The sequence below is a fragment of the Carcharodon carcharias genome, chromosome 27 (assembly GCF_017639515.1).
Source record: "Carcharodon carcharias isolate sCarCar2 chromosome 27, sCarCar2.pri, whole genome shotgun sequence".
Taxonomy (NCBI): Eukaryota; Metazoa; Chordata; class Chondrichthyes; order Lamniformes; family Lamnidae; genus Carcharodon; species Carcharodon carcharias.
Genome location: NC_054493.1, coordinates 2,075,272 through 2,102,771, shown reverse-complemented (window position 1 = coordinate 2,102,771; position 27,500 = coordinate 2,075,272). Strand labels below are relative to the sequence as shown.

The window sequence follows — 27,500 nt, the reverse complement described above, 5'->3', positions numbered from 1 at the left end:
GAGAGACAGAGATAGAGAGACAGAGAGAGAGAGAGAAAGAGATGGAGAGAGAGACAGGGAGAGAGAAAGACAGAGGGAGATGCAGAGACACACAGAGAAAGAGAGACAGAGAGAGACAGAGTGAGGCAGAGAGAGAGAGAGAGCGAGAGATAGAGAGATGGAGAGAGAAGCAGGGAGTTAGACAGAGAGAGAAAGAGACAGACAAAGACAGAGCCAGGCCTATTAATCTCCACAAAATACACTCTGCAATCCCTTCCTTCCCCATACCCCACTCCATTTCATCAGCACTGCCCACCAACACCTCTTCACCAGTCCAATTGGAACATGCTCGAGGGGCTGAATGGCCTCTTCCTGTTCCTGTGTAACAGGCTTGAGGAGGGGCAGAATGGCCTCATCCTCTTCCTGTGTAACAGGCTCGAGGAGGGGCTGAATGGACTCCTCCTGTCCCTGTGTAACAGGCTCGAGCTGGGGGCTGAATGGCCTCTTCCTGTTCCTGTGTAACAGCCTCAAGGAGGGGGCTGAATGGCCTCCTCCTGTTCCAGTGTAACAGGCTCGAGGAGGGGGCTGAATGGCCTCCTCCTCTTCCTGTGTAACAGGCTCGAGGAGGGGCTGAATGGCCTCCTCCTGTCCCTGTGTAACAGGCTCGAGCTGGGGGCTGAATGGCCTCTTCCTGTTCCTGTGTAACAGGCTCGAGGAGGGGCTGAATGGCCTCCTCCTGTTCCTGTGTAAAAGGCTGGAGGAGGGACTGAATGGACTCCTCCTGGTCATCTGCTGTCTCTCACTCACCAGTGTTCCTGATGTTGTATTCTGCATTTCGCTGAAGGTAGTATAAAATTCTCCGATGTAATCGTGTTTCCCATTGGAATCATGGTCCCAGACTGTGAACTGCAGGAGAGATAGGGACAGAAATCAGGTCAGTGCTGAGGGAGAGCCGCAATGTCGGAGGGTCAGTGCTGAGGGAGAGCCGCACTGTCGGAGGGTCAGTACTGAGGGAGAGCCGCACTGTCGGAGGGTCAGTACTGAGGGAGAGCCGCACTGTTGGAGGGTCAGTGCTGAGGGAGAGCTGCACTGTCGGAGGGTCAGTTCTGAGGGAGAGCCGCACTGTTGGAGGGTCAGTGCTGAGGGAGAGCTGCACTGTCGGAGGGTCAGTTCTGAGGGAGCACCGCACTGTCAGAGGGTCAGTACTGAGGGAGCGCCGCACTCTCGGAGGGTCAGTACTGAGGGAGTACTGCTTTGCCGGAGGGTCAGTACTGAGGGAGAGCCACACTGTCGGAGGGTCAGTACTGAGGGAGAGCCGCACTGTCGGAGGGTAACTGCTGAGGGAGAGCTGCACTGTCGGAGGGTCAGTGCTGAGGGAGAGCTGCACTGTCGGAGGGTCAGTGCTGAGGGAGAGCCACACTGTCAGAGGGTCAGTGCTGAGGGAGAGCCACACTGTCAGAGGGTCAGTGCTGAGGGAGTGCCGCACTCTCGGAGGGTAAGTACTGAGGGAGTACCTCTTTGCCGGAGGGTCAGTACTGAGGGAGAGCAGCAATATCGGAGGGTCAGTATTGAGTGAGCGCCGCACTGTCGGAGGGTCAGTACTGAGGGAGAGCCGCACTGTCGGAGGGTCAGTGCTGAGGGAGAGCCGCACTGACGGAGGGTCAGTGATGAGGGAGAGCCGCACTGTCGGAGGTTCGGTACTGAGGGAGTGCCGCACTGTCGGAGGGTCAGTGCTGAGGGAGAGCCACACTGTCGGAGGTTCAGTGCTGAGGGTTCGCCGCACTGTCGGAGGGTTAGTGCTGAAGGAGAGCCGCACTGTCAGAGGGTCAGTGCGGAGGGAGAGCCGCACTGTCGGAAGGACGGAACTGAGGGAGAGCCGTACTGTCGGAGGGTCATTGCTAAGGGAGAGATGCACTGTTGGAGGGTCAGTGCTGAGGGAGAGCTGCACAGTTTGAGGGTCAGTGCTGAGGGAGAGCTGCACAGTCGGGGGGTCAGTACTGAGGGAGAGCCGCACTGTCGGAGTGTCAGTGCTGAGGGAGAGCCACACTTTCGGAGGGTCATTGCTGAGGGAGAGCCACACTGTCGGAGGGTCAGTTCTGAGGGAGAGCCGCACTGTCGGGGGTCAGTGCTGAGGGAGAGCCGCACTGTCGGTGGGTCAGTGCTGAAGGAGAGCCGCAATGTCGGAGGGTCAGTGCTGAGGGAGAGCCGCACTGTCGGAGGGTCAGTACTGAGGGAGAGCCGCACTGTCGGGGGTCAATGCTGAGTGAGAGCCGCACTGTCGGAGGGTCAGTGCTGAGGGAGAGCTGCACTGTCGGAGGGTCAGTGCTGAGGGAGAGCCGCACTGTCGGAGGGTCAGTACTGAGGGAGAGCCGCACTGTCGGGGGTCAATGCTGAGTGAGAGCCGCACTGTCGGAGGGTCAGTACTGAGGGACAGCTGCACTGTCGGTGGGTCAGTACTGAGGGAGAGCCGCAATGTTGGAGGGTCAGCGCTGAGGGAGAGCCACACTGCCGGAGGGTCAGTACCGAGGGACTCTCGCCATCCGCACAATTTTCCTACAGCCCGCTGGGGTTCCGTTGCTAAAGCCGGCCCAGAGTGTGCGAATGCGCGGCAGGGTTACAAATCGATTTCCGACAGGGTGAACAGACCGGGTGGGAATCGGACGGCGAAAATGGATGGATCGTGCTCCAAATACTCGACGAGAGCTGAGCTAACCCGGCATGTCGGACTGGAAGGGTCCTCTCAGCAGTGTCGCGAAGCTATTCATACAGATCAGAAAATATCTTTCTTTCTTTTAAAGTAGAGGTTTAGTCTGTGGTTGTAGCCCAATTGGGATCGAATCCCAGCTCACCTGCCTGCTTCGATGGGCACCAGTTTCGAGGTGCGAACAGAGAGGTAGGGTGCATTTGCATTACGTTCAATGGAGTGTTCAGGACGTGGGGTGAAATCTTGCACCTAGCTAGTGGAGACCAAGCAATATGTTGATATCACTCATAAAACTGGTGCTATGAAAGGGGGTTTATTGTTAAAAGGTGGAGTTTAAAGAGGCTGGTGATGCAATGAGGATTTGCATTCAATTTCTCACACATTCTCCCTCTCCCCTCCCTCCCTCTCACTCTGTCTCTCTCTCTCTCTCTCTCTCCCCCCTCACACTCTCTCTCTCTCTCACACATTCTCCCTCTCCCCTCCCTCCCTCTCACTCTGTCTCTCTCTCTCTCTCTCTCTCTCCCCCCTCACACTCTCTCTCTCTCTCACACATTCTCCCTCTCCCCCTCTCTCTCTCACTCTGTCTCTATCTCTCTTTCTCCCTCTCAAACACTCTCTCTCTCTCTGTCTATCTCCCCCCTCACACATTCTCTCTCTCTCTCTCTCTCCCTCTCACACGCTCCCTCTCTCTCCCTGTCTCTCTCTCCCATTCACACTCTCTCTCTCTTTCCCCCTCAAGCACTCTCTCCCTCACTCTGTCTCTCTCTCACACACATTCTGCTCTCACTCTGTCTCTCTCTCTCCCTCTCACTCTGTCTCTCTCTCCTCCTCTCACACTTCCTCTCTCACACATTCTCTCTCTCTCTCTTTCCCCCCTCTCATGCACAATCTCTCTCCCACTCACTCTGTCTCTCTCTCTCCCTCTCTCACACACTCCCTCTCTCTCTCATGTTCTCTCTCACTCTCTCTCACACACATTCTCCCTCCCCCTCTCTCTCTCTCCCTCTCCCCCTCTCTCCCTCTCCCCCTCTCTCTCTCTCCCTCTCCGTGTTCTCACCTTCAGTGTTTTCTGGTAATCACAGCTGCAGAGAGTTTGCAGTGAGAGCCGGAACGCTTCCCATTGGGGGTTCAGATTGTTTTTCACCACCTGTTAGGGGCAGAGAGGCAACTGAGGCATTACTGGAACATTCCACACGTCAACCTGCCTAACACCCATCTGCCCCTCTGACCCCTGATACCCCCCATCACCCTCTCTGACCCCCGATACCCCCCATCAGCCCCTCTGACCCCTGATACCCCCCATCAGCCCCTCTGACCCCCCGATACCCCCCATCAGCCCCTCTGACCCCCCCCGATACCCCCCATCAGCCCCTCTGACCCCTGATACCCCCCATCAGCCCCTCTGACCGCTGATACCCCCCATCACCCTCTCTGACCCCCGATACCCCCCATCAGCCCCTCTGACCCCCCCGATACCCCCATCAGCCCCTCTGACCCCCCGATACCCCCCATCAGCCCCTCTGACCCCCCCCGATACCCCCATCAGCCCCCCTGACCCCCGATACCCCCCATCAGCCCCTCTGATCCCCCTGATACCTCCATCAGCCCTCTGACCCTCCAGATACCCCCCATCAGCCCCTCTGACCCTCCCGATACCTCCATCAGCACCTCTGACCCCCACAATACCCCCCCATCAGCCCCTCTGTTCCCCCCGATACACCCATCAGCCCCTCTGACCCCCCCGATACCTCCATCAGCCCCTCTGACCCCCCCGATACCCCCATCAGCCCCTCTGACACCCCCGATACCCCCCATCAGCCCCTCTGACCCCCACAATACGCCCCCATCAGCCCTTCTGATCCCCCGATACCCCCATCAGCCTCTCTGATCCCCCGATACCCCCCATCACCAAATTTAGTCAGAGAAAGTCAGAGACAGAGAGAAACACAGAGGGAGAGAGAGAACGAGAGAGAGAGAGACAGAGGAAGAGAGATTGAGTGAGAGAGAAAGAGACAGAGAGGGACAGAGAGAGACAGAGAGACAGAGAGAGAGAGACAGGCAGAGAGAGAGACAGAGAGAGAGAGACAAAGAGGGAGACAGAGAGAGATAGACAGTGAGAGAGAGAGAGAGATACAGAGGGAGAGAGCAAGAGAGAGAGACAGAGAGGGAGAGAGAGAGAAAGAGGGAGACAGATAGAGAGACAGAAAGAGAGAGAAAGAGGGAGACAGATAGAGAGAGAGACAAAGAGGGAGACAGCGAGAGAGAGAGATAGAGAGATATACAAAGAAAGAGATACAGAGAGAGTGTGAGTGACAGACAAACAGACAGAAGGAGAGGGAGATAGACAGAGAGAGAGAGACAGAGAGAGAGAGACAGAGAGACAGAGACAAAAGACAGAAAGAGATAGAGACAGAGAAAAGAAGATCAGGGAGAGACAGGGGGAGATGGAGAAAGTGAGTGATACAGGCAGAGAGGGAGAGAGATAGAGAAAGACAGAGAGAGAGTGAAACAGACAGAGGGAGACAGAGATAGAAAGGGACAGTGGAAGGCAGAGAAAGAGACATACAGCGGGACGGAGAGAGAGAGAGAGAGAGAGAGGGAGACAGAGGAAGATCAGGGACAGACGGTGGGTGAGGGAGGAAGAGAGTGAGACAGGGAGAGAGAGAGACACAGGCAGAGAGATAGAGAGAGAGAGAGATAGGCAGATGCAGAAAGGCAGAGAGAGTGAAAAAGCCAGAGAGAGACAAAGAGAGAAAGAGACAGAGAGAGAGAGAGAGAAGGATAGAGAGAGGAGGACAGATAAAGTGACAGAGAGAGAGAGACAGAGAGACAGAGAGAGAGATTGAGAGAGGAGAAGGACAGAGAGAGAGGGAGAGAGAGACAGAGAGAGAGAGATTGAGAGAGAGTGAAGGAGAGAGAGAGAGAGAGACAGAGAGAGAGAGAGAGAGATGGAGAGAGTGAGAAGGATGGAGAGAGAGGGACAGAGAGACAGAGAGACAGAGAGAGAGAGAGAGAGATGGAGAGAGTGAGAAGGACAGAGAGAGAGGGAGAGAGAGGCAGAGAGAGAGATTGAGAGAGTGAGAAGGACAGACAGAGAGGGAGAGAGAGAAGGACAGGGAGAGAGAGAGACAGAGAGACAGATTCAGAGAGAGAGAAGGACAGAGAGAGGAAGACAGATAGAGTGACAGAGAGACAGAGACAGAGACAGAGAGTGATTGAGAGAGTGTGAAGGACAGAGAGAGACAGAGAGATAGAGAAAATGACAAAGGACAGAGAGACACAGTGAGAGACAGTGAGAGAGAGACAGAGAGAGACAGAGAGAGGGAAGGAGGGAGGGAAGTGAGACAGAGGCAGAGAGAGAAGGACAGAGAGAGTGACTGAGAAAAGGTCTCCAATCCTTGCTCGTGCCGCTTTCCCTCTCACTGTGGTACCTCAGTCCTTCGAACCATCTGCTCGGTCCCATCCTGATCCACTTTGTAAATCTCCATGAAGGGATCGGATTTACTGAACAGATCCTACAGGAAAAGGAGAGAGAAAGAGAGAGAGAAAGTCATAGAATAATCCCAAAATCAGGTACCAACTCCGGAAACTTAACCTCAAGTTAGAGGGAGGGGAAATCAGCCAAGGTTCCTGCTCCTGATCACTGTCCAGTGATCCCTGGGTTAGAGAGAGAGAGAGGGGAAATCAGCCAGGGTTCCTGCTCCTGATCACTGTCCAGTGATCCCTGGGTTAGAGAGAGGGGGGATATCAGCCAGGGTTCCTGCTCCTGATCACTGTCCAGTGATCCCTGGGTTAGAGAGAGAGAGGGGGAATCAGCCAGGGTTCCTGCTCCTGATCACTGTCCAGTGATCCCTGGGTTAGAGAGAGAGGGGAAATCAGCCAGGGTTCCTGCTCCTGATCACTGTCCAGTGATCCCTGGGTTAGAGAGAGAGAGAGAGAGAGGGAAATCAACCAGGGTTCCTGCTCCTGATCACTGTCCAGTGATCCCTGGGTTAGAGAGAGAGGGGAAATCAGTCAGGGTTCCTGCTCCTGATCACTGTCCAGTGATCCCTGGGTTAGAGAGAGGGAGCGGGGAAATCAGCCAGGGTTCCTGCTCCTGATCACTGTCCAGTGATCCCTGGGTTAGAGAGAGAGAGAGAGTGGGGAAATCAGCCAGGGCTCCTGCTCCTGATCACTGTCCAGTGATCCCTGGGTTAGAGAGAGAGAGAGAGGGGAAATGAGCCAGGGTTCCTGCTCCTGATCACTGTCCAGTGATCCCTGGGTTAGAGAGAGAGAGGGGGAATCAGCCAGGGTTCCTGCTCCTGATCACTGTCCAGCGATCCCTGGGTTAGAGAGAGAGAGAGAGAGGGGAAATCAGCCAGGGCTCCTGCTCCTGATCACTGTCCAGTGATCCCTGGGTTAGAGAGAGAGAGAGAGAGGGGAAATCAGCCAGGGCTCCTGCTCCTGATCACTGTCCAGTGATCCCTGGGTTAGAGATAGAGAGAGAGGGGAAATCAGCCAGGGTTCCCGCTCCTGATCACTGTCCAGTGATTCCTGGGTTAGAGAGAGAGAGAGGGGAAATCAGCCAGGGTTCCTGCTCCTGATCACTGTCCAGTGATCCCTGGGTTAGAGAGAGAGAGGGGAAATCAGCCAGGGTTCCTGCTCCTGATCACTGTCCAGTGATGCCTGGGTTAGAGAGAGAGAGACAGAGAGAGAGGAAATCAGCCAGGGTTCCTGCTCCTGATCACTGTCCAGTGATCCCTGGGTTAGAGAGAGAGGGGAAATCAGCCAGGGTTCCTGCTCCTGATCACTGTCCAGTGATCCCTGGGTTAGAGAGAGACAGGGGGGAAATCAGCCAGGTTCCTGCTCCTGATCACTGTCCAGTGATCCCTGGGTTAGAGAGAGGGAGGGGGAATCAGCCAGGGTTCCTGCTCCTGATCACTGTCCAGTGATCCCTGGGTTAGAGAGAGAGAGAGAGGGAGGGGGAATCAGCCAGGGTTCCTGCTCCTGATCACTGTCCAGTGATCCCTGGGTTAGAAAGAGAGAGGGGAAATCAGCCAGGGTTCCTGCTCCTGATCACTGTCCAGTGATCCCTGGGTTAGAGAGAGAGAGAGAGGGGAAATCAGCCAGGGTTCCTGCTCCTGATCACTGTCCAGTGATCCCTGGGTTAGAGAGAGAGAGAGAGAGAGAGGGGAAATGAGCCAGGGTTCCTGCTCCTGATCACTGTCCAGTGATCCCTGGGTTAGAGAGAGAGAGAGAGAGGGGAAATCAGCCAGGGCTCCTGCTCCTGATCACTGTCCAGTGATCCCTGGGTTAGAGAGAGAGGGGAAATCAGTCAGGGTTCCTGCTCCTGATCACTGTCCAGTGATCCCTGGGTTAGAGAGAGAGGGGAAATCAGTCAGGGTTCCTGCTCCTGATCACTGTCCAGTGATCCCTGGGTTAGAGAGAGAGAGGGGAAATCAGCCAGGGTTCCTGCTCCTGATCACTGTCCAGTGATTCCTGGGTTAGAGAGAGAGAGGGGAAATCAGCCAGGGTTCCTGCTCCTGATCACTGTCCAGTGATCCCTGGGTGAGAGAGAGAGAGAGAGAGAGGGGAAATCAGTCAGGGTTCCTGCTCCTGATCACTGTCCAGTGATCCCTGGGTTAGAGAGAGAGGGGAAATCAGTCAGGGTTCCTGCTCCTGATCACTGTCCAGTGATTCCTGGGTTAGAGAGAGAGAGAGGGGAAATCAGCCAGGGTTCCTGCTCCTGATCACTGTCCAGTGATCCCTGGGTTAGAGAGAGAGAGAGGGGAAATCAGCCAGGGTTCCTGCTCCTGATCACTGTCCAGTGATCCCTGGGTTAGAGAGAGAGAGGGGAAATCAGCCAGGGTTCCTGCTCCTGATCACTGTCCAGTGATCCCTGGGTTAGAGAGAGAGGGGAAATCAGTCAGGGTTCCTGCTCCTGATCACTGTCCAGTGATCCCTCTGATTTAATGTCTCAAGGGTAGGAAGGAGTTTCTTTCACTGGACTATTACTGAAATCTCCTGTCCTTCTGCTCTATGTTCTCCCCACTCAGCGTCTGAATGTCTAGGATCACGTCTCCCCTCCACTGACCACACGCTCCCCCTATTCCTGCCCTCTCCATCTGGGGACTTGTCCAACTCCCCCCACGATTGGATGTGGACCACCTGTTCGGGGAGAGGCTGGTGTGGACTCCCCCCTCGCTTTCGAGGAGCTCCCCTGGGATGGCACGTGCTGGAGGAGAGGGGCCGAATGGCCACGGCAGCCGGCGAGTGCGCCTAAGGGCGGTCAGCGGACAGGAGAGGTTCCAGGGTGTGGGGGGGGGGGGAGCAGGGGGAGCGGGGGATTAGGGTGTGGAGGGGGAGAGAGAGAGGGAGAGAGAGAAGGTGGGTGGCGAGATGGAGAGAGGAGAGGGTGGGAGAGGGGTAAATGGGTGTGTAGAGAGAGTGGTAGATGGCATGAGCGACAGAGAGAGAGAGAGGGGGAGAGAGAGATGGTGCGAGATGGAAAGAGAGAGGGAGAGATGAACAGAGACACGAGAGAGAGAGAGAGAGAGAGAGAGATGGGACAGAGAGGAGAGAGAGAGACAGAGAGAGAGAGAGAGAGACAGAGAGAGAGAGAGAGACAGAGAGAAAGGAAGAGAGAGAGAGACAAAGAGAGAGAGAGGAAAAGAGAGTGGACAGAGAGAATCAGAGAGACAGACACGGAGAGAGAGTCAGAGAGAGAGAGAAAATGACAAAGGACAGAGAGAGAGAGTGAGAGGGAGAGACAGAGAGAGAGAGAGAGAGACAGAGAGATAGAGAGAGAGAAAGGACCGAGAGAGACAGAGAGAGAAAGAGAGAGACAGAGAGAGAGAGACAGAGAGAGATAGAGACAGAGAAAGAACAGAGAGATAGAGACAGAGACAGAGAAAGGACAGAGAGAGAGAGACAGAGATAGAGACAGAGAGAGAGAAAGAGACATGGAGAGAGAGTCAGAGAGAGAGAAAATGACAAAGGACAGAGAGAGACAGTGAGAGAGAGAGACAGAGAGAGAGAGACAGAGAGAGAGTGAGAGACAGAGAGAGAGGAACAGAGAGAGAGAGACAGACAGAGAGGAACAGAGAGAGAAAGAGACAGAGAGAAAGGACAGAGAGAGTCAGAGAGACAGAGACATGGAGAGAGAGTCAGAGAGAGAGAAAGTGACAGAGGACAGAGGGAGAGAGACAGTGAGAGAGAGAGAGACATACAGAGAGTGAGAGAGAGAAAGAGATAGGCAGGGATTGAGAAAGACAGAGTGAGAGGCAGATAGAGAAAGACAGGTAGAGAAAGATAGAGAGACAGAGACAGACAGAGAAAGAGAGATAGAGAGAAAGAGAAGGAAAAGACAAAGAGAGTGACAGAGAGAGAGAGAGTGACAGAGAGAGAGATGGTAACAGAGACTGACAGATCGACGCAGAGCGAGAGAGAGGGACAGAGCGAGAGTGACAAGGAGAGAGAGGCAGATGAAGAGAGAGAGAGAGAGATAAAGGGAGAAAGAGTGTGACAGACAGAACGAGAGAGATGATATACATATAGAGAGAGAGAGAGGGGGAGGAGAGAGACAGATGGAGGGAATGTGTGAGGTCGGGTAAAAGGACAGGACCCTCCACCACCCGGTTCACTGTGAGGGTTGATCAGTCCCTCCCCTTTCACGCTCTCTGATGGAATGTTCTGGACTGTCAGACGTACCTTGTCATCCAGTTTCTGAGCGCTGAAGGTGAGCTCCACATAGTCATTGGTTCCAGAAACTTCTTCAGCAGTGACCTGGAGAACAGAGAGAGAGAGAAACCTATAACTCTGTATCTAACCCCGTGCTGTACCTGTCCAGGGAGTGTTTGATGGGGACAGTGTAGACGGAGATTTACTCTGTATCTAACCCCGTGCTATACCTGTCCTGGGAGTGTTTGATGGGGACAGTGTAGAGAGAGCTTTACTCTGTATCTAACCCTGTGCTGTACCTGTCCTGGGAGTGTTTGATGGGGACGGTGTAGAGGGAGATTTACTCTGTATCTAACCCCATGCTGTACCTGTCCTGTGAGTGTTTGATGGGGACGGTGTAGAGGGAGATTTATTCTGTATCTAACCCCGTGCTGTACCTGTCCTGGGAGTGTTTGATGGGGATGGTGTAGTGGGAGATTTATTCTGTATCTAACCCCGTGCTGTACCTGTCCTGGGAGTGTTTGATGGGGACAGTGTAGAGGGAGCTTTACTCTGTATCTAACCCCCTGCTGTACCTGTCCTGGGAGTGTTTGATGGGGACAGTGTAGAGGGAGATTTAGTCTGTATCTAACCCCGTGCTGTACCTGTCCTGGGAGTGTTTGATGGGGTCAGTGTAGAGGGATCTTTAGTCTGCATCTAACCCTGTGCTGTACCTGTCCTGGGAGTGTTTGATGGGGTCAGTGTAGAGGGATCTTTAGTCTGCATCTAACCCTGTGCTGGACCTGTCCTGTATCTTTGCATGTGCGTGTGTCTGTTTGTTTGTGTCTGTGCAAGTGTCTTTGTGTGTGAGTCTGTGTGTCTGTTTGTATGTTTGTGTGAGTGTGAATATGTTTATGTGTGTCTGTGTGTGTGAGTCTTTGTGAGTCTGTGTGTTTGTGTGTGCTTGTGTGTCTGTGTGAGTTTGTGAGTGTTTGTTTGTGTGTGTGTGTGTATGAGTGTGTGTGTGTACCTGTGTGTTTGACTGAGTGTCTGTGTTTGTGTGAGTGTGTTTGTGTTTGTGTGAGTGAGTCTGTGTTTATCTCTGTGAGTGTGTGTGAATGTGTGTGTATCTGTGTGTGTGTATCTGTGTATCTGTGTGTCTGTGTGTGTTTGTGAATGTGTGTGTGTTTTTGTGAGTGTGTGTGTGTTTGTGTGAGTGTGTGTTTGATTGTACGTGTATCTGTGCATGTGCTTCTGTGTGTTTGTGTGTGTATCTATGTGTGTATCTGTGTTTGTGTATGTGTGTCTGTGTATCTGTGTGTGTGTGTGTATTTCTGTGTGCGTGTGTGTGTGTGTATCTGTGTGTGTGTGTGTATGTGTGTGTGCGTATCTATGTGTGTGTGTGTGTGTGTGTGTGTGTGTGTATCTGTAAGTTACAATCCTCCCGGGTTTGAATGTGTGAATAAACTAAATTACCATGTTAATCCAGAGATGGTTTGCGGTGACTCAGGTTCAAAGCGGCCAAAACTAACAAACAGTTATGGAAATAACTCCCACGGCGAACTTCCAAAACAAAAATACCTCTACTGAGAGAGAAAGAGCGAGAGAATAAAGGGGATCAGTTTGGCATCCCATCCCTGTCCAGAACAGGGACTGGGACAGGAAGAGGGACAGGGATAGGGATTGGGACAGGGACTGGGTCAGGGACAGGGACAGGGACAGGGACAGGGACAGGGACATGAACAGGGACAGGGACAGGGACAGGGACAGGGACAGGGACAGGGACAGGGACAGGGACAGGGACAGGGACAGGGACAGGGACTGGGACAGGGACAGGGACAGGGACAGGGACAGGGACTGAGACAGGGACAGGGACAGGGACAGGGACAGGCACAGGGACAGGGACAGGGACAGGGACAGGGACAGGGACAGGGACAGGGACAGAGACAGGCACAGGGACAGTGGGACAGGGACAGGGACAGGGGGACAGGGACAGGGACTGGAACAGGGACAGGGAGAGTGGGACAGAGACAGGGACAGGGGGACAGGGACAGGGACTGGAACAGGGACAGGAACAGGGGGACAGGGACAGGGACAGGGACAGGGAGAGTGGGACAGAGACAGGGACAGGGACAGGAACAGGCCCAGGAACTGGGACAGGGACAGAGACACAGACAGGGACAGGGACAGAGACAGGGACAGGGACAGGTACAAGGACTGGGACAGGGACAGAGACAGGGACAGAGACACGGAAAGGGACAGGAACAGGGACAGGAATGGTACTGGGACAGGGACAGAGACAGAGACAGGGTCAGGGAATGTGACAGAGACAGGGACAGGGACAGGGACAGGGAAAGAGACAGAGACAGAGACAGGGACAGGGACAGGGACAGGGACAGGGACAGGGACAGGGACAGGGACAGGGACTGGGACTGGGACAGGGACAGAGACAGAGACAGAGACAGGGTCAGGGACTGTGACAGAGACAGGGACAGGGACAGGGACAGGGACAGGGAAAGAGACAGAGACAGAGACAGGGACAGAGACAGGGACAGGGACAGACACAGGGACAGGGACAGACACAGGGACAGAGACAGAGATAGGGACAGAGACAGAGATAGGGACAGAGACAGGGACTGGGACAGAGACAGGGACTGGGACTGGGACTGGGACAGAGACAGGGACAATGACAGGGACAGGGACAGGGACGGGGGACAGAGACAGAGACAGTGACAGGGACAGAGACAGAGACAGAGACAGAGACAGGGACAGGGACAGGGACAGGGACAGGGACAGAAACAGGGACAGTGACAGAGACAGAGACAGGGACAGGGACAGGGACAGGGACAGGGAAAGAGACAGGGACAGAGATAGGGACAGGGACAGGGATAGGAGCTGGGACAGGGACAGGGACTGGGACAGAGACAGAGACAGGGACAGAGACAGGGACAGAGACAGAGACAGAGACAGAGACAGGGACAGAGACACGGAAAGGGACAGGAACAGGGACAGGAATGGGACTGGGACAGGGACTGAGACAGAGACAGGGTCAGAGACTGTGACAGAGACAGGGACAGGGACAGGGACAGGGAAAGAGACAGAGACAGAGACAGGGACAGAGACAGGGACAGGGACAGAGACTGGGACTGGGACTGGGACAGGGACCGAGACAGAGACAGAGACAGGGTCAGGGACTGTGACAGAGACAGGGACAGGGACAGGGACAGGGACAGGGAAAGAGACAGAGACAGAGACAGGGACAGAGACAGGGACAGGGACAGAGACAGGGACTGGGACAGGGACAGGAACAGACACAGGGACAGAGACAGAGATAGGGACAGGGACAGGGACTGGGACAGAGACAGGGACTGGGACAGGGACTGGGAGAGAAACAGGGACAATGACAGGGACAAGGACAGGGACGGGGGACAGAGACAGAGACAGTGACAGGGACAGGGACAGGGACAGGGACAGAGACAGAGACAGAGACAGGAACAGAAACAGCGACAGGGACAGAAACAGCGACAGTGACAGAGACAGAGACAGGGACAGGGACAGGGACAGAGACAGGGACAGAGATAGGGACAGGGACAGGGACAGAGACAGAGACAGGGACAGGGACAGGGATAGGGACAGGGACAGGGACAGGGACTGTGACAGGGACAGAGACAGAGACAGAGACAGGGACAGGAACAGAAACAGCGACAGGGACAGAAACAGCGACAGTGACAGAGACAGAGACAGGGACAGGGACAGGGACAGAGACAGGGACAGAGATAGGGACAGGGACAGGGACAGAGACAGAGACAGGGACAGGGATAGGGACAGGGACAGGGACAGGGACAGGGACTGTGACAGGGACAGAGACAGAGACAGGGACAGGGACAGGGACAGGGACAGAGACAGGGACATAAACAGCGACAGTGACAGAGACAGAGACAGGGACAGGGACAGGGACAGGGACAGGGACAGAGACAGGGACAGAGATAGGGACAGGGACAGGGACAGAGACAGAGACAGGGACAGGGATAGGGACAGGGACAGGGACAGGGACTGTGACAGGGACAGAGACAGAGACAGAGACAGGGACAGGAACAGAAACAGCGACAGGGACAGAAACAGCGACAGTGACAGAGACAGAGACAGGGACAGGGACAGGGACAGAGACAGGGACAGAGATAGGGACAGGGACAGGGACAGAGACAGAGACAGGGACAGGGATAGGGACAGGGACAGGGACAGGGACTGTGACAGGGACAGAGACAGAGACAGAGACAGGGACAGGGACAGAGACAGGGACAGAGACAAGGTCAGGGTCAGGGACTTGGACAGGGACTGGGACAGATACAGAGACAGAGACAGGGACAGGGACAGGGACAGGGACAGGGACAGGGACAGGGTCAGGGACTTGGACAGGGACTGGGACAGATACAGAGACAGAGAAAGGGACAGGGAAAGGGACAGGGACAGGGTCAGGGACAGGGTCAGGGACTTGGACAGGGACTGGGACAGATACAGAGACAGAGACAGGGACAGGGACTGGGACCGAGACAGGGACAGGGTCAGGGAAAGGGACAGGGACAGGGACAGAGACAGGGACAGGGACAGAGACAGGGAATGGGACCGAGACAGGGAATGGGACAGAGACAGACACAGAGACAGAGACAGGGACAGAGATCGAGACAGGGACAGAGACAGGGACAGGGACAGGGACAGAGACAGAGACAGGGAGTGGGACAGGGACAGACACAGAGACAGAGACAGGGACAGAGACAGAGACAGGGACAGAGACAGAGACAGAGACAGGGACAGGGACAGGGACAGGGACAAGGACAGGGACAGAGACAGGGACTGGGACAGCGACAGAGACAGGGACAGGGACAGGGACAGGGACAGGGACAGGGACAGGGACAGGGACAGGGACAGGGACTGGGACAGACACAGAGACAGAGACAGGGACAGAGACCGAGACAGGCACAGGGACAAGGACAGGGACAGAGACAGGGACTGGGACAGAGACAGGGACTGGGACAGAGACAGGGACTGGGACAGAGACAGGGACAGAGACAGGGACTGGGACAGGGAATGGGACAAGGACTGGGACAGAGACAGGGACTGGGACAGAGACAGGGACTGGGACAGAGACAGGGACTGGGACAGAGACAGGGACAGGGACAGGGACTGGGACAGGGACAGGGACAGGGACAGAGACAGGGACAGGGACAGGGACAGGACAGGGACAGAGCAGGGACAGGGACAGGGACAGGGACAGGACAGGACAGAGACAGGGACAGGGACAGGGGACAGGGACAGAGACAGGGACAGGGACAGAGACAGGGACAGAGACAGTGACAGTGACAGGGACAGGGACAGGGGACAGAGACAGGGACAGGACAGGGACAGAGGACAGGGGACAGGGACAGGGACAGGGACAGGAGGACAGGGACAGGGACAGGGACAGGGACAGGGACAGGGACAGAGGCAGGGACAGGGACAGGGACAGGGACAGGGACAGGGACAGAGACAGGGACTGGGACAGGGACAGAGACAGGGACAGAGACAGGGACAGGGACAGGGACAGGGACAGGGACAGGGACAGGGACAGGGACAGGGACAGGGACAGAGACAGAGACAGAGACAGGGACAGGGACAGGGACAGGGACAGGGACAGGGACAGGGTCAGGGACTTGGACAGGGACTGGGACAGATACAGAGACAGAGAAAGGGACTGGGACAGGGACAGGGACAGGGTCAGGGACTTGGACAGGGACTGGGACAGATACAGAGACAGAGACAGGGACAGAGACAGGGACAGGGACTGGGACCGAGACAGGGACAGGGTCAGGGAAAGGGACAGGGACAGGGACAGAGGCAGGGACAGGGACCGGGAAAGAGACAGGGATTGGGACAGGGACAGACACAGAGACAGAGACAGGGACAGAGATCGGGACAGAGACAGGGACAGGGACAGACACACAGACAGAGACAGGGACAGAGACCGAGACAGGGACAGAGACAGAGACAAAGACAGGGACAGGGACAGGGACAGGGACAGGGACAGGGACAGGGTCAGGGACTTGGACAGGGACTGGGACAGATACAGAGACAGAGAAAGGGACTGGGACAGGGACAGGGACAGGGTCAGGGACTTGGACAGGGACTGGGACAGATACAGAGACAGAGACAGGGACAGAGACAGGGACAGGGACTGGGACCGAGACAGGGACAGGGTCAGGGAAAGGGACAGGGACAGGGACAGGGACAGAGGCAGGGACAGGGACAGGGACAGAGACAGGGAATGGGACAGGGACAGACACAGAGACAGAGATAGGGACAGAGATCGGGACAGAGACAGGGACAGGGACAGGGACAGACACAGAGACAGAGACAGGGACAGAGACCGAGACAGGGACAGAGACAGAGACAGAGACAGGGACAGGGACAGGGACAGGGACAAGGACAGGGACAGAGACAGGGACTGGGACAGCGACAGAGACAGGGACAGGGACAGGGACTGGGACTGGGACAGGGACAGACACAGAGACAGAGACAGGTACAGAGACCGAGAGAGGGACTGGGACAAGGACAGGGACAGAGACAGGGATTGGGACAGAGACAGGGACTGGGACTGAGACAGGGACTGGGACAGAGACAGGGACAGAGACAGGGACTGGGACAGGGAATGGGACAAGGACTGGGACAGAGACAGGGACTGGGACAGAGACATGGACTGGGACAGAGACAGGGACTGGGACAGGGACTGGGACAAAGACAGGGACAGAGACAGGGACTGGGACAGAGACTGGGACTGTGACAGAGACAGGGACTGGGACAGGGACAGGGACAGTGACAGGGACTGGGACAGGGACTGGGACAAGGACAGGGACAGAGACAGGGACAGAGACAGGGACTGGGACAGAGACAGGGAGAGAGACAGGGACAGGGACAGAGACAGGGACTGGGACTTTGAAAGGGACGGGGACAGAGCCAGAGACAAAGACTATGACAGGGACAAGGACAGGGACAGAGACAGGGACTGGGACAGGGACAGGGACAGGGACAGGGACAGGGACAGGGACTGGGACAGGGACTGGGACTGGGACTGGGACAGGGACTGGGACTGGGACAGGGACAGTGTCAGGGACAGAGACAGGGACAGAGACAGGGACAGGGACAGGGACAGGGAAAAGGACAGAGACAGAGACAGAGACTGGGACAGGGACAGGGACAGGGACAGAGACAGGGACAGAGAAAGGGACAGGGACAGGGAAAGAGACAGAGACAGGGACAGGGATAGGGACAGGGACAGGGACAGGGACTGTGACAGGGACTGTGACAGGGACAGAGACAGAGACAGAGACAGGGACAGGGACAGAGACAGGGACAGAGACAAGGTCAGGGACAGGGACTTGGACAGGGACTGGGACAGATACAGAGACAGAGACAGGGACAGGGACAGGGACAGGGACCGGGACAGGGTCAGGGACTTGGACAGGGACTGGGACAGATACATAGACAGAGAAAGGGACAGGGACTGGGACAGGGACAGGGTCAGGGACAGGGTCAGGGACTTGGACAGGGACTGGGACAGATACAGAGACAGAGACAGGGACAGGGACTGGGACCGAGACAGGGACAGGGTCAGGGAAAGGGACAGGGACAGGGACAGAGACAGGGACAGGGACAGAGACAGGGAATGGGACAGAGAGAGACACAGAGACAGAGACAGGGACAGAGATCGAGACAGGGACAGAGACAGGGACAGGGACAGGGACAGAGACAGAGACAGGGACTGGGACAGGGACAGACACAGAGACAGAGACAGGGACAGAGACCGAGACAGGGACAGAGACAGAGACAGGGACAGGGACAGGGACAGGGACAGGGACAGGGACAGGGACAAGGACAGGGACAGGGACAGGGACAGGGACAGGGACAAGGACAGGGACAGAGACAGGGACTGGGACAGCGACAGAGACAGGGACAGGGACAGGGACAGGGACAGGGACAGGGACAGGGACAGGGACAGGGACAGGGACCGGGACAGGGACTGGGACTGGGACAGGGACAGACACAGAGACAGAGACAGGGACAGAGACTGAGAGAGGGACTGGGACAAGGACAGGGACAGAGACAGGGACTGGGACAGAGACAGGGACTGGGACAGAGACAGGGACTGGGACAGAGACAGGGACAGAGACAGGGACTGGGACAGGGAATGGGACAAGGACTGGGACAGAGACAGGGACTGGGACAGAGACATGGACTGGGACAGAGACAGGGACTGGGACAGAGACAGGGACAAAGACAGGGACTGGGACAGAGACTGGGACTGCGACAGAGACAGGGACTGGGACAGGGACAGGGACAGGGACATAGACAGGGACTGGGACAGGGACTGGGACAAGGACAGGGACAGAGACAGGGACTGTGACAGAGACAGGGACTGGGACAGGGACAGGGACAGTGACAGGGACTGGGACAGGGACTGGGACAAGGACAGGGACAGAGACAGGGACAGAGACAGGGACTGGGACAGAGACAGGGACAGGGACAGGGACAGGGACAGAGACAGGGACTGGGACTTTGAAAGGGACGGGGACAGAGCCAGAGACAAAGACTATGACAGGGACAAGGACAGGGACAGAGACAGGGACTGGGACAGAGACAGGGACAGGGACAGGGACAGGGACAGGGACTGGGACAGGGACTGGGACTGGGACTGGGACAGGGACTGGGACTGGGACAGGGACAGTGTCAGGGACAGAGACAGGGACAGAGACAGGGACAGGGACAGGGACAGGGAAAAGGACAGAGACAGAGACAGAGACTGGGACAGGGACAGGGACAGGGACAGAGACAGGGACAGAGATAGGGACAGGGACAGGGAAAGAGACAGAGACAGGGACAGGGATAGGGACAGGGACAGGGACAGGGACTGTGACAGGGACTGTGACAGGGACAGAGACAGAGACAGAGACAGGGACAGGGACAGAGACAGGGACAGAGACAAGGTCAGGGACAGGGACTTGGACAGGGACTGGGACAGATACAGAGACAGAGACAGGGACAGGGACAGGGACAGGGACAGGGACAGGGTCAGGGACTTGGACAGGGACTGGGACAGATACATAGACAGAGAAAGGGACAGGGACTGGGACAGGGACAGGGTCAGGGACAGGGTCAGGGACTTGGACAGGGACTGGGACAGATACAGAGACAGAGACAGGGACAGGGACTGGGACCGAGACAGGGACAGGGTCAGGGAAAGGGACAGGGACAGGGACAGAGACAGGGACAGGGACAGAGACAGGGAATGGGACAGAGAGAGACACAGAGACAGAGACAGGGACAGAGATCGAGACAGGGACAGAGACAGGGACAGGGACAGGGACAGAGACAGAGACAGGGACTGGGACAGGGACAGACACAGAGACAGAGACAGGGACAGAGACCGAGACAGGGACAGAGACAGAGACAGGGACAGGGACAGGGACAGGGACAGGGACAGGGACAGGGACAGGGACAGGGACAGGGACAGGGACAGGGACAGGGACAGGGACAGGGACAAGGACAGGGACAGAGACAGGGACTGGGACAGCGACAGAGACAGGGACAGGGACAGGGACAGGGACAGGGACAGGGACAGGGACAGGGACCGGGACAGGGACTGGGACTGGGACAGGGACAGACACAGAGACAGAGACAGGGACAGAGACTGAGAGAGGGACTGGGACAAGGACAGGGACAGAGACAGGGACTGGGACAGAGACAGGGACTGGGACAGAGACAGGGACTGGGACAGAGACAGGGACAGAGACAGGGACTGGGACAGGGAATGGGACAAGGACTGGGACAGAGACAGGGACTGGGACAGAGACATGGACTGGGACAGAGACAGGGACTGGGACAGAGACAGGGACAAAAACAGGGACTGGGACAGAGACTGGGACTGCGACAGAGACAGGGACTGGGACAGGGACAGGGACAGGGACATAGACAGGGACTGGGACAGGGACTGGGACAAGGACAGGGACAGAGACAGGGACAGGGACAGAGACAGGGACTGGGACAGAGACAGGGACAGGGAAAGAGACAGGGACTGGGACTTTGAAAGGGACAGGGACAGAGCCAGAGACAAAGAATGGGACAGGGACAAGGACAGGGACAGAGACAGGGACTGGGACAGAGACAGGGACAGGGACAGGGACAGGGACAGGGAAAGCGAAAGGGACAGGGACAGGGACAGGGACAGGGACAGGGACAGGGACAGGGACAGGGACAGAGACAGGGACAGAGATAGGGACAGAGATAGGGACAGGGACAGGGACAGGGATTGTGACAGGGACAGAGACAGAGACAGAGACAGGGACAGGGACGGGGACAGGGACAGAGACAAGGTCAGGGACTTGGACAGGGACTGGGACAGATACAGAGACAGAGACAGGGACAGGGAAAGGGACAGGGACAGGGACTTGGACAGGGACTGGGACAGATACAGAGACAGAGAAAGGGACTGGGACAGGGACAGGGACAGGGTCAGGGACTTCGACAGGGACTGGGACAGATACAGAGACAGAGACAGGGACAGAGACAGGGACAGGGACTGGGACCGAGACAGGGACAGGGTCAGGGAAAGGGACAGGGACAGGGACAGAGGCAGGGACAGGGACAGGGACAGAGACAGGGAATGGGACAGGGACAGACACAGAGACAGAGACAGGGACAGAGATCGGGACAGAGACAGGGACAGGGACAGGGACAGGGACAGAGACAGAGACAGGGACAGAGACCGAGACAGGGACAGAGACAGAGACAGAGACAGGGACAGGGACAGGGACAGGGACAGGGTCAGGGAATTGGACAGAGACAGGGACTGGGACAGAGACAGGGACAGAGACAGGGACTGGGACAGGGAATGGGACAAGGACTGGGACAGAGACAGGGACAGGGACAGGGACAGGGACAGGGACAGGGACAGGGACAGGGACAGGGACAGGGACAGGGACAGGGACTGGGACAGGGACAGGGACAGGGACAGGGACAGGGACAGGGATAGAGACAGGGACAGAGACAGGGACAGGGACAGGGACAGAGACAGGGACAGGGACAGGGACAGAGACAGGGACAGAGAGAGGGACAGGGACAGGAACAGAGACAGAGACAGAGTCACGGAACCGGACAGGAACAGGGACAGGAATGGGACTGGGAGACGGACAGGGACATCGACTGGGACAGGGACAGAGACAGAGAGAGAGACAGGGACAGGGACAGGGATAGGGACAGGGACTGGGACAGGGACAGGGACAGGGACAGGGACAGGGACAGAGACAGAGACAGAGACAGGGACAGGGACAGGGACAGAGACAGGGACAGGGACAGGGACAGAGACAGGGACAGAGAGAGGGACAGGGACAGGAACAGAGACAGAGACAGAGTCACGGAACCGGACAGGAACAGGGACAGGAATGGGACAGGGAGACGGACAGGGACATCGACTGGGACAGGGACAGAGACAGAGAGAGAGACAGGGACAGGGACAGGGATAGGGACAGGGACTGGGACAGGGACAGGGACAGGGACAGGGACAGGGACAGAGACAGAGACAGAGACAGAGACAGGGACAGGGACAGGGACAGGGACAGGGACAGGGACAGGGACAGGGACTGGGACAGGGACAGGGACAGGGACAGGGACAGGGACAGGGACAGGGACAGGGACAGGGACAGAGACAGGGACAGGGACTGGGACAGGGACAGGGACAGGGACAGGGATAGAGACAGGGACAGAGACAGGGACAGGGACAGGGACAGAGACAGGGACAGAGAGAGGGACAGGGACAGGAACAGAGACAGAGACAGAGTCACGGAACCGGACTGGAACAGGGACAGGAATGGGACTGGGACAGGGACAGAGACAGAGACAGAGACAGGGACAGGGACAGGGACAGGGACAGGGACAGGAAAAGAGACAGAGACAGAGACATTGACAGGGATAGGGACAGAGACAGGGACAGGGACTGGGACAGGGACATAGACAGAGACAGGGAAAGGGAATGGGACAGAGACAGAGACAGGGACAGAGACAGGGACAGGGACATGGACAGGGAATGGGACAGAGACAGGGACAGGGACAGGGAATGGGACAGAGACAGAGACAGGGACAGAGACAGAGACAGTGACAGGGACAGACACAGACACAGGGACAGGGACAGGGACAGAGACAGAGACAGAGACAGGGACATAGACAGGGACAGGGACAGAGACAGGAACAGGGACAGAGATAGGGACTGGGACAGGGACAGAGACAGAGTCAGGGACAGGGACAGTGACTGGGAAAGGGACAGAGACAGGGACAGAGACACGGATAGGGAGAGGGACAGGGACAGGGATAGGGACAGGGACAGAGACAGGGACAGGGACAGGGACAGGGAAAGTGACAGAGACAGGGACAGGGACAGGGACAGGGACAGGTTCAGGGACAGGGACTGGGACTGGGACTGGGACTGGGACAGGGACAGAGACAGAGACTGGGACAGGGACAGTGACTGGGAAAGGGACAGAGACAGGGACAGCGACACGGATAGGGAGAGGGACAGGGACAGGGACATGGACAGAGACAGGGACAGAGACAGAGACAGAGACAGGGACAGGGACAGGGACAGGGACAGGGACAGAGACAGAGACAGAGACAGAGACAGAGACAGGGACAGGGACAGGGACAGGGACAGAGACAGAGACTGGGACAGGGACAGGAACTGGGACAGAGACAGAGACAGGGACGGAGAAATGGTCAGGGAAAGGGACAGGGAAAGGGTCAGGGAAAGGGACAGGGTCAGGGACAGGGACAGGGACAGAGACAGGGACAGAGACTGTGACAGGGACAGGGACAGGGCCAGAGCCTGGGACAGGGACAGGGACAGAGACAGGAAAAGAGACAGAGACAGAGACATTGACAGGGACAGAGCCAGGGACAGAGACAGGGACAGAGAAAGAGAAAGGGACAGGGACAGAAACTGGGACAGAGACAGGGACTGGGACAGGGATAGGGACTGGGACAGAGCCATAGACAGAGACTGGGACAGAGACAGGGACATAGACTGGGACAGAGACAGGGACAGAGACAGGGACAGAGACAGAGACAGGGACCGAGACAGGGACAGGAACACAGACAGAGACAGGGACAGAGACAGAGACAGAGACAGGGACTGGGACAGGGACTGGAACAAAGACAGAGACAGGGACCGACACAGAGACAGAGACAGGGACAGAGACCGAGAGAGGGACTGGGACAGGGACTGGGACAGAGACAGGGACAGAGACAGGGACTGGGACAGAGACAGGGACTGGGACAGAGACAGGGACTGGGACAGAGACAGGGACAGGGACAGGGACAGAGACAGGGACTGGGACAGGGATTGGGACAAAGACAGGGACAGCGACAGGGAATGGGACAGGGACAGGGACAGAGACAGGGACTGGGACAGGGACTGGGACAGAGACAGGGACAGAGACAGGGACAGGGACAGGGACAGGGACAGAGACCGGGACTGGGAATTTGAAAGGGACAGGGACAGAGCCAGAGACAAAAACTGGGACGGGGACAAGGACAGGGACAGAGACAGGGACTGGGACAGAGACAGGGACTGGGACAGGGACAGGGACTGGGACAGGGACTGGGACTGGGACAGGGACAGGGAATGGGACAAGGACTGGGACAGAGACAGGGACTGGGACAGAGACAGGGACTGGGACAGAGACAGGGACTGGGACAGAGACAGGGACAAAGACAGGGACTGGGACAGAGACTGGGACTGCGACAGAGACAGGGACTGGGACAGGGACAGGGACAGGGACATAGACAGGGACTGGGACAGGGACTGGGACAAGGACAGGGACAGAGACAGGGACAGGGACAGAGACAGGGACTGGGACAGAGACAGGGACAGGGAAAGAGACAGGGACTGGGACTTTGAAAGGGACAGGGACAGAGCCAGAGACAAAGAATGGGACAGGGACAAGGACAGGGACAGAGACAGGGACTGGGACAGAGACAGGGACAGGGACAGGGACAGGGACAGGGACAGGGAAAGCGAAAGGGACAGGGACAGGGACAGGGACAGGGACAGGGACAGGGACAGGGACAGAGACAGGGACAGAGATAGGGACAGAGATAGGGACAGGGACAGGGACAGGGATTGTGACAGGGACAGAGACAGAGACAGAGACAGGGACAGGGACAGGGACAGGGACAGAGACAAGGTCAGGGACTTGGACAGGGACTGGGACAGATACAGAGACAGAGACAGGGACAGGGACAGGGACAGGGACAGGGACTTGGACAGGGACTGGGACAGATACAGAGACAGAGAAAGGGACTGGGACAGGGACAGGGACTGGGTCAGGGACTTCGACAGGGACTGGGACAGATACAGAGACAGAGACAGGGACAGAGACAGGGACAGGGACTGGGACCGAGACAGGGACAGGGTCAGGGAAAGGGACAGGGACAGGGACAGAGGCAGGGACAGGGTCAGGGACAGAGACAGGGAATGGGACAGGGACAGACACAGAGACAGAGACAGGGACAGAGATCGGGACAGAGACAGGGACAGGGACAGGGACAGACACAGAGACAGAGACAGGGACAGAGACCGAGACAGGGACAGAGACAGAGACAGAGACAGGGACAGGGACAGGGACAGGGACAGGGTCAGGGACTTGGACAGGGAATGGGACAGATACAGAGACAGAGAAAGGGACTGGGACAGGGACAGGGACAGGGTCAGGGACTTGGACAGGGACTGGGACAGATACAGAGACAGAGACAGGGACAGAGACAGGGACAGGGACTGGGACCGAGACAGGGACAGGGACAGGGTCAGGGAAAGGGACAGGGACAGGGACAGAGGCAGGGACAGGGACAGGGACAGAGACAGGGAATGGGACAGGGACAGACACAGAGACAGAGACAGGGACAGAGATCGGGACAGAGACAGGGACAGGGACAGGGACAGACACAGAGACAGAGACAGGGACAGAGACCGAGACAGGGACAGAGACAGAGACAGAGACAGGGACAGGGACAGGGACAGGGACAGGGACTGGGACAGCGACAGAGACAGGGATAGGGACAGGGACAGGGACAGGGACCGGGACCGGGACAGGGACTGGGACAGGGACAGACACAGAGACAGAGACAGGTACAGAGACCGAGAGAGGGACTGGGACAAGGACAGGGACAGAGACAGGGATTGGGACAGAGACAGGGACTGGGACAGAGACAGGGACTGGGACAGAGACAGGGACTGGGACAGAGACTGGGACAGAGACAGGGACTGGGACAGGGAATGGGACAAGGACTGGGACAGAGACAGTGACTGGGACAGAGACATGGACTGGGACAGAGACAGGGACTGGGACAGGGACTGGGACAGGGACAGGGACAGAGACAGGGACTGGGACAGGGACTGGGACAAGGACAGGGACAGAGACAGGGACAGAGACAGGGACTGGGACAGAGACAGGGACAGAGACAGGGACAGGGACAGAGACAGGGACTGGGACTTTGAAAGGGATGGGGACAGAGCCAGAGACAAAGACTATGACAGGGACAAGGACAGGGACAGAGACAGGGACTGGGACAGAGACAGGGACAGGGACAGGGACAGGGACAGGGACAGGGACTGGGACAGGGACTGGGACTGGGACTGGGACAGGGACAGTGTCAGGGACAGAGACAGGGACAGAGACAGGGACAGAGAGAGGGACAGGGACAGGGAATGGGACAGGGAGACGGACAGGGACAGGGACTGGGACAGGGACAGAGACAGAGAGAGAGACAGGGACAGGGACAGGGACAGGGACAGGGACTGGGACAGGGACAGGGACAGGGACAGGGACAGGGACAGGGACAGAGACAGAGACAGGGACAGGGACAGGGACAGAGACAGGGACAGGGACAGGGACAGGGACAGGGACAGGGACAGGGACAGGGACAGGGACAGGGACAGGGACAGGGACAGGGACAGAGACAGAGACAGGGACAGGGACTGGGACAGGGACAGGGACAGGGACAGGGATAGAGACAGGGACAGAGACAGGGACAGGGACAGGGACAGAGACAGGGACAGAGAGAGGGACAGGGACAGGAACAGAGACAGAGACAGAGTCACGGAACCGGACTGGAACAGGGACAGGAATGGGACTGGGACAGGGACAGAGACAGAGACAGAGACAGAGACAGGGACAGGGACAGGGACAGGGACAGGGACAGGGACAGGAAAAGAGACAGAGACAGAGACATTGACAGGGATAGGGACAGAGACAGGGACAGGGACTGGGACAGGGACATAGACAGAGACAGGGAAAGGGAATGGGACAGAGACAGAGACAGGGACAGAGACAGGGACAGGGACAGGGACAGGGAATGGGACAGAGACAGGGACAGGGACAGGGAATGGGACAGAGACAGAGACAGGGACAGAGACAGAGACAGTGACAGGGACGGACACAGACACAGGGACAGGGACAGGGACAGAGACAGAGACAGAGACAGGGACATAGACAGGGACAGGGACAGAGACAGGAACAGGGACAGAGATAGGGACTGGGACAGGGACAGAGACAGAGTCAGGGACAGGGACAGTGACTGGGAAAGGGACAGAGACAGGGACAGAGACACGGACAGGGACAGGGACAGGGATAGGGACAGGGACAGAGACAGGGACAGGGACAGGGACAGGGAAAGTGACAGAGACAGGGACAGGGACAGGGACAGGGACAGGGACAGGGACTGGGACTGGGACTGGGACTGGGACAGGGACAGAGACAGAGACTGGGACAGGGACAGTGACTGGGAAAGGGACAGAGACAGGGACAGTGACACGGATAGGGAGAGGGACAGGGACAGGGACAGGGACATGGACAGAGACAGGGACAGAGACAGAGACAGAGACAGGGACAGGGACAGGGACAGGGACAGGGACAGAGACAGAGACAGAGACAGAGACAGAGACAGGGACAGGGACAGGGACAGGGACAGAGACAGAGACTGGGACAGGGACAGGAACTGGGACAGAGACAGAGACAGGGACGGAGAAATGGTCAGGGAAAGGGACAGGGAAAGTGTCAGGGAAAGGGACAGGGACAGGGACAGGGACAGGGACAGAGACAGGGAC

The 27,500-nt window shown here is 57.1% G+C and overlaps 1 protein-coding gene across 1 annotated transcript in view; it reads right to left on the bottom strand.

The window, feature by feature from the left end:
• LOC121270113 (copine-6-like) overlaps window positions 1-27,500 on the bottom strand; it is a 124,136-nt gene that overhangs the window by 69,351 nt on the left and 27,285 nt on the right. The window contains 4 exon segments of the mRNA XM_041175428.1: window positions 787-885; window positions 3,741-3,830; window positions 6,115-6,198; window positions 10,373-10,447. Coding sequence (XP_041031362.1) covers window positions 787-885; window positions 3,741-3,830; window positions 6,115-6,198; window positions 10,373-10,447 — 348 coding nt within the window.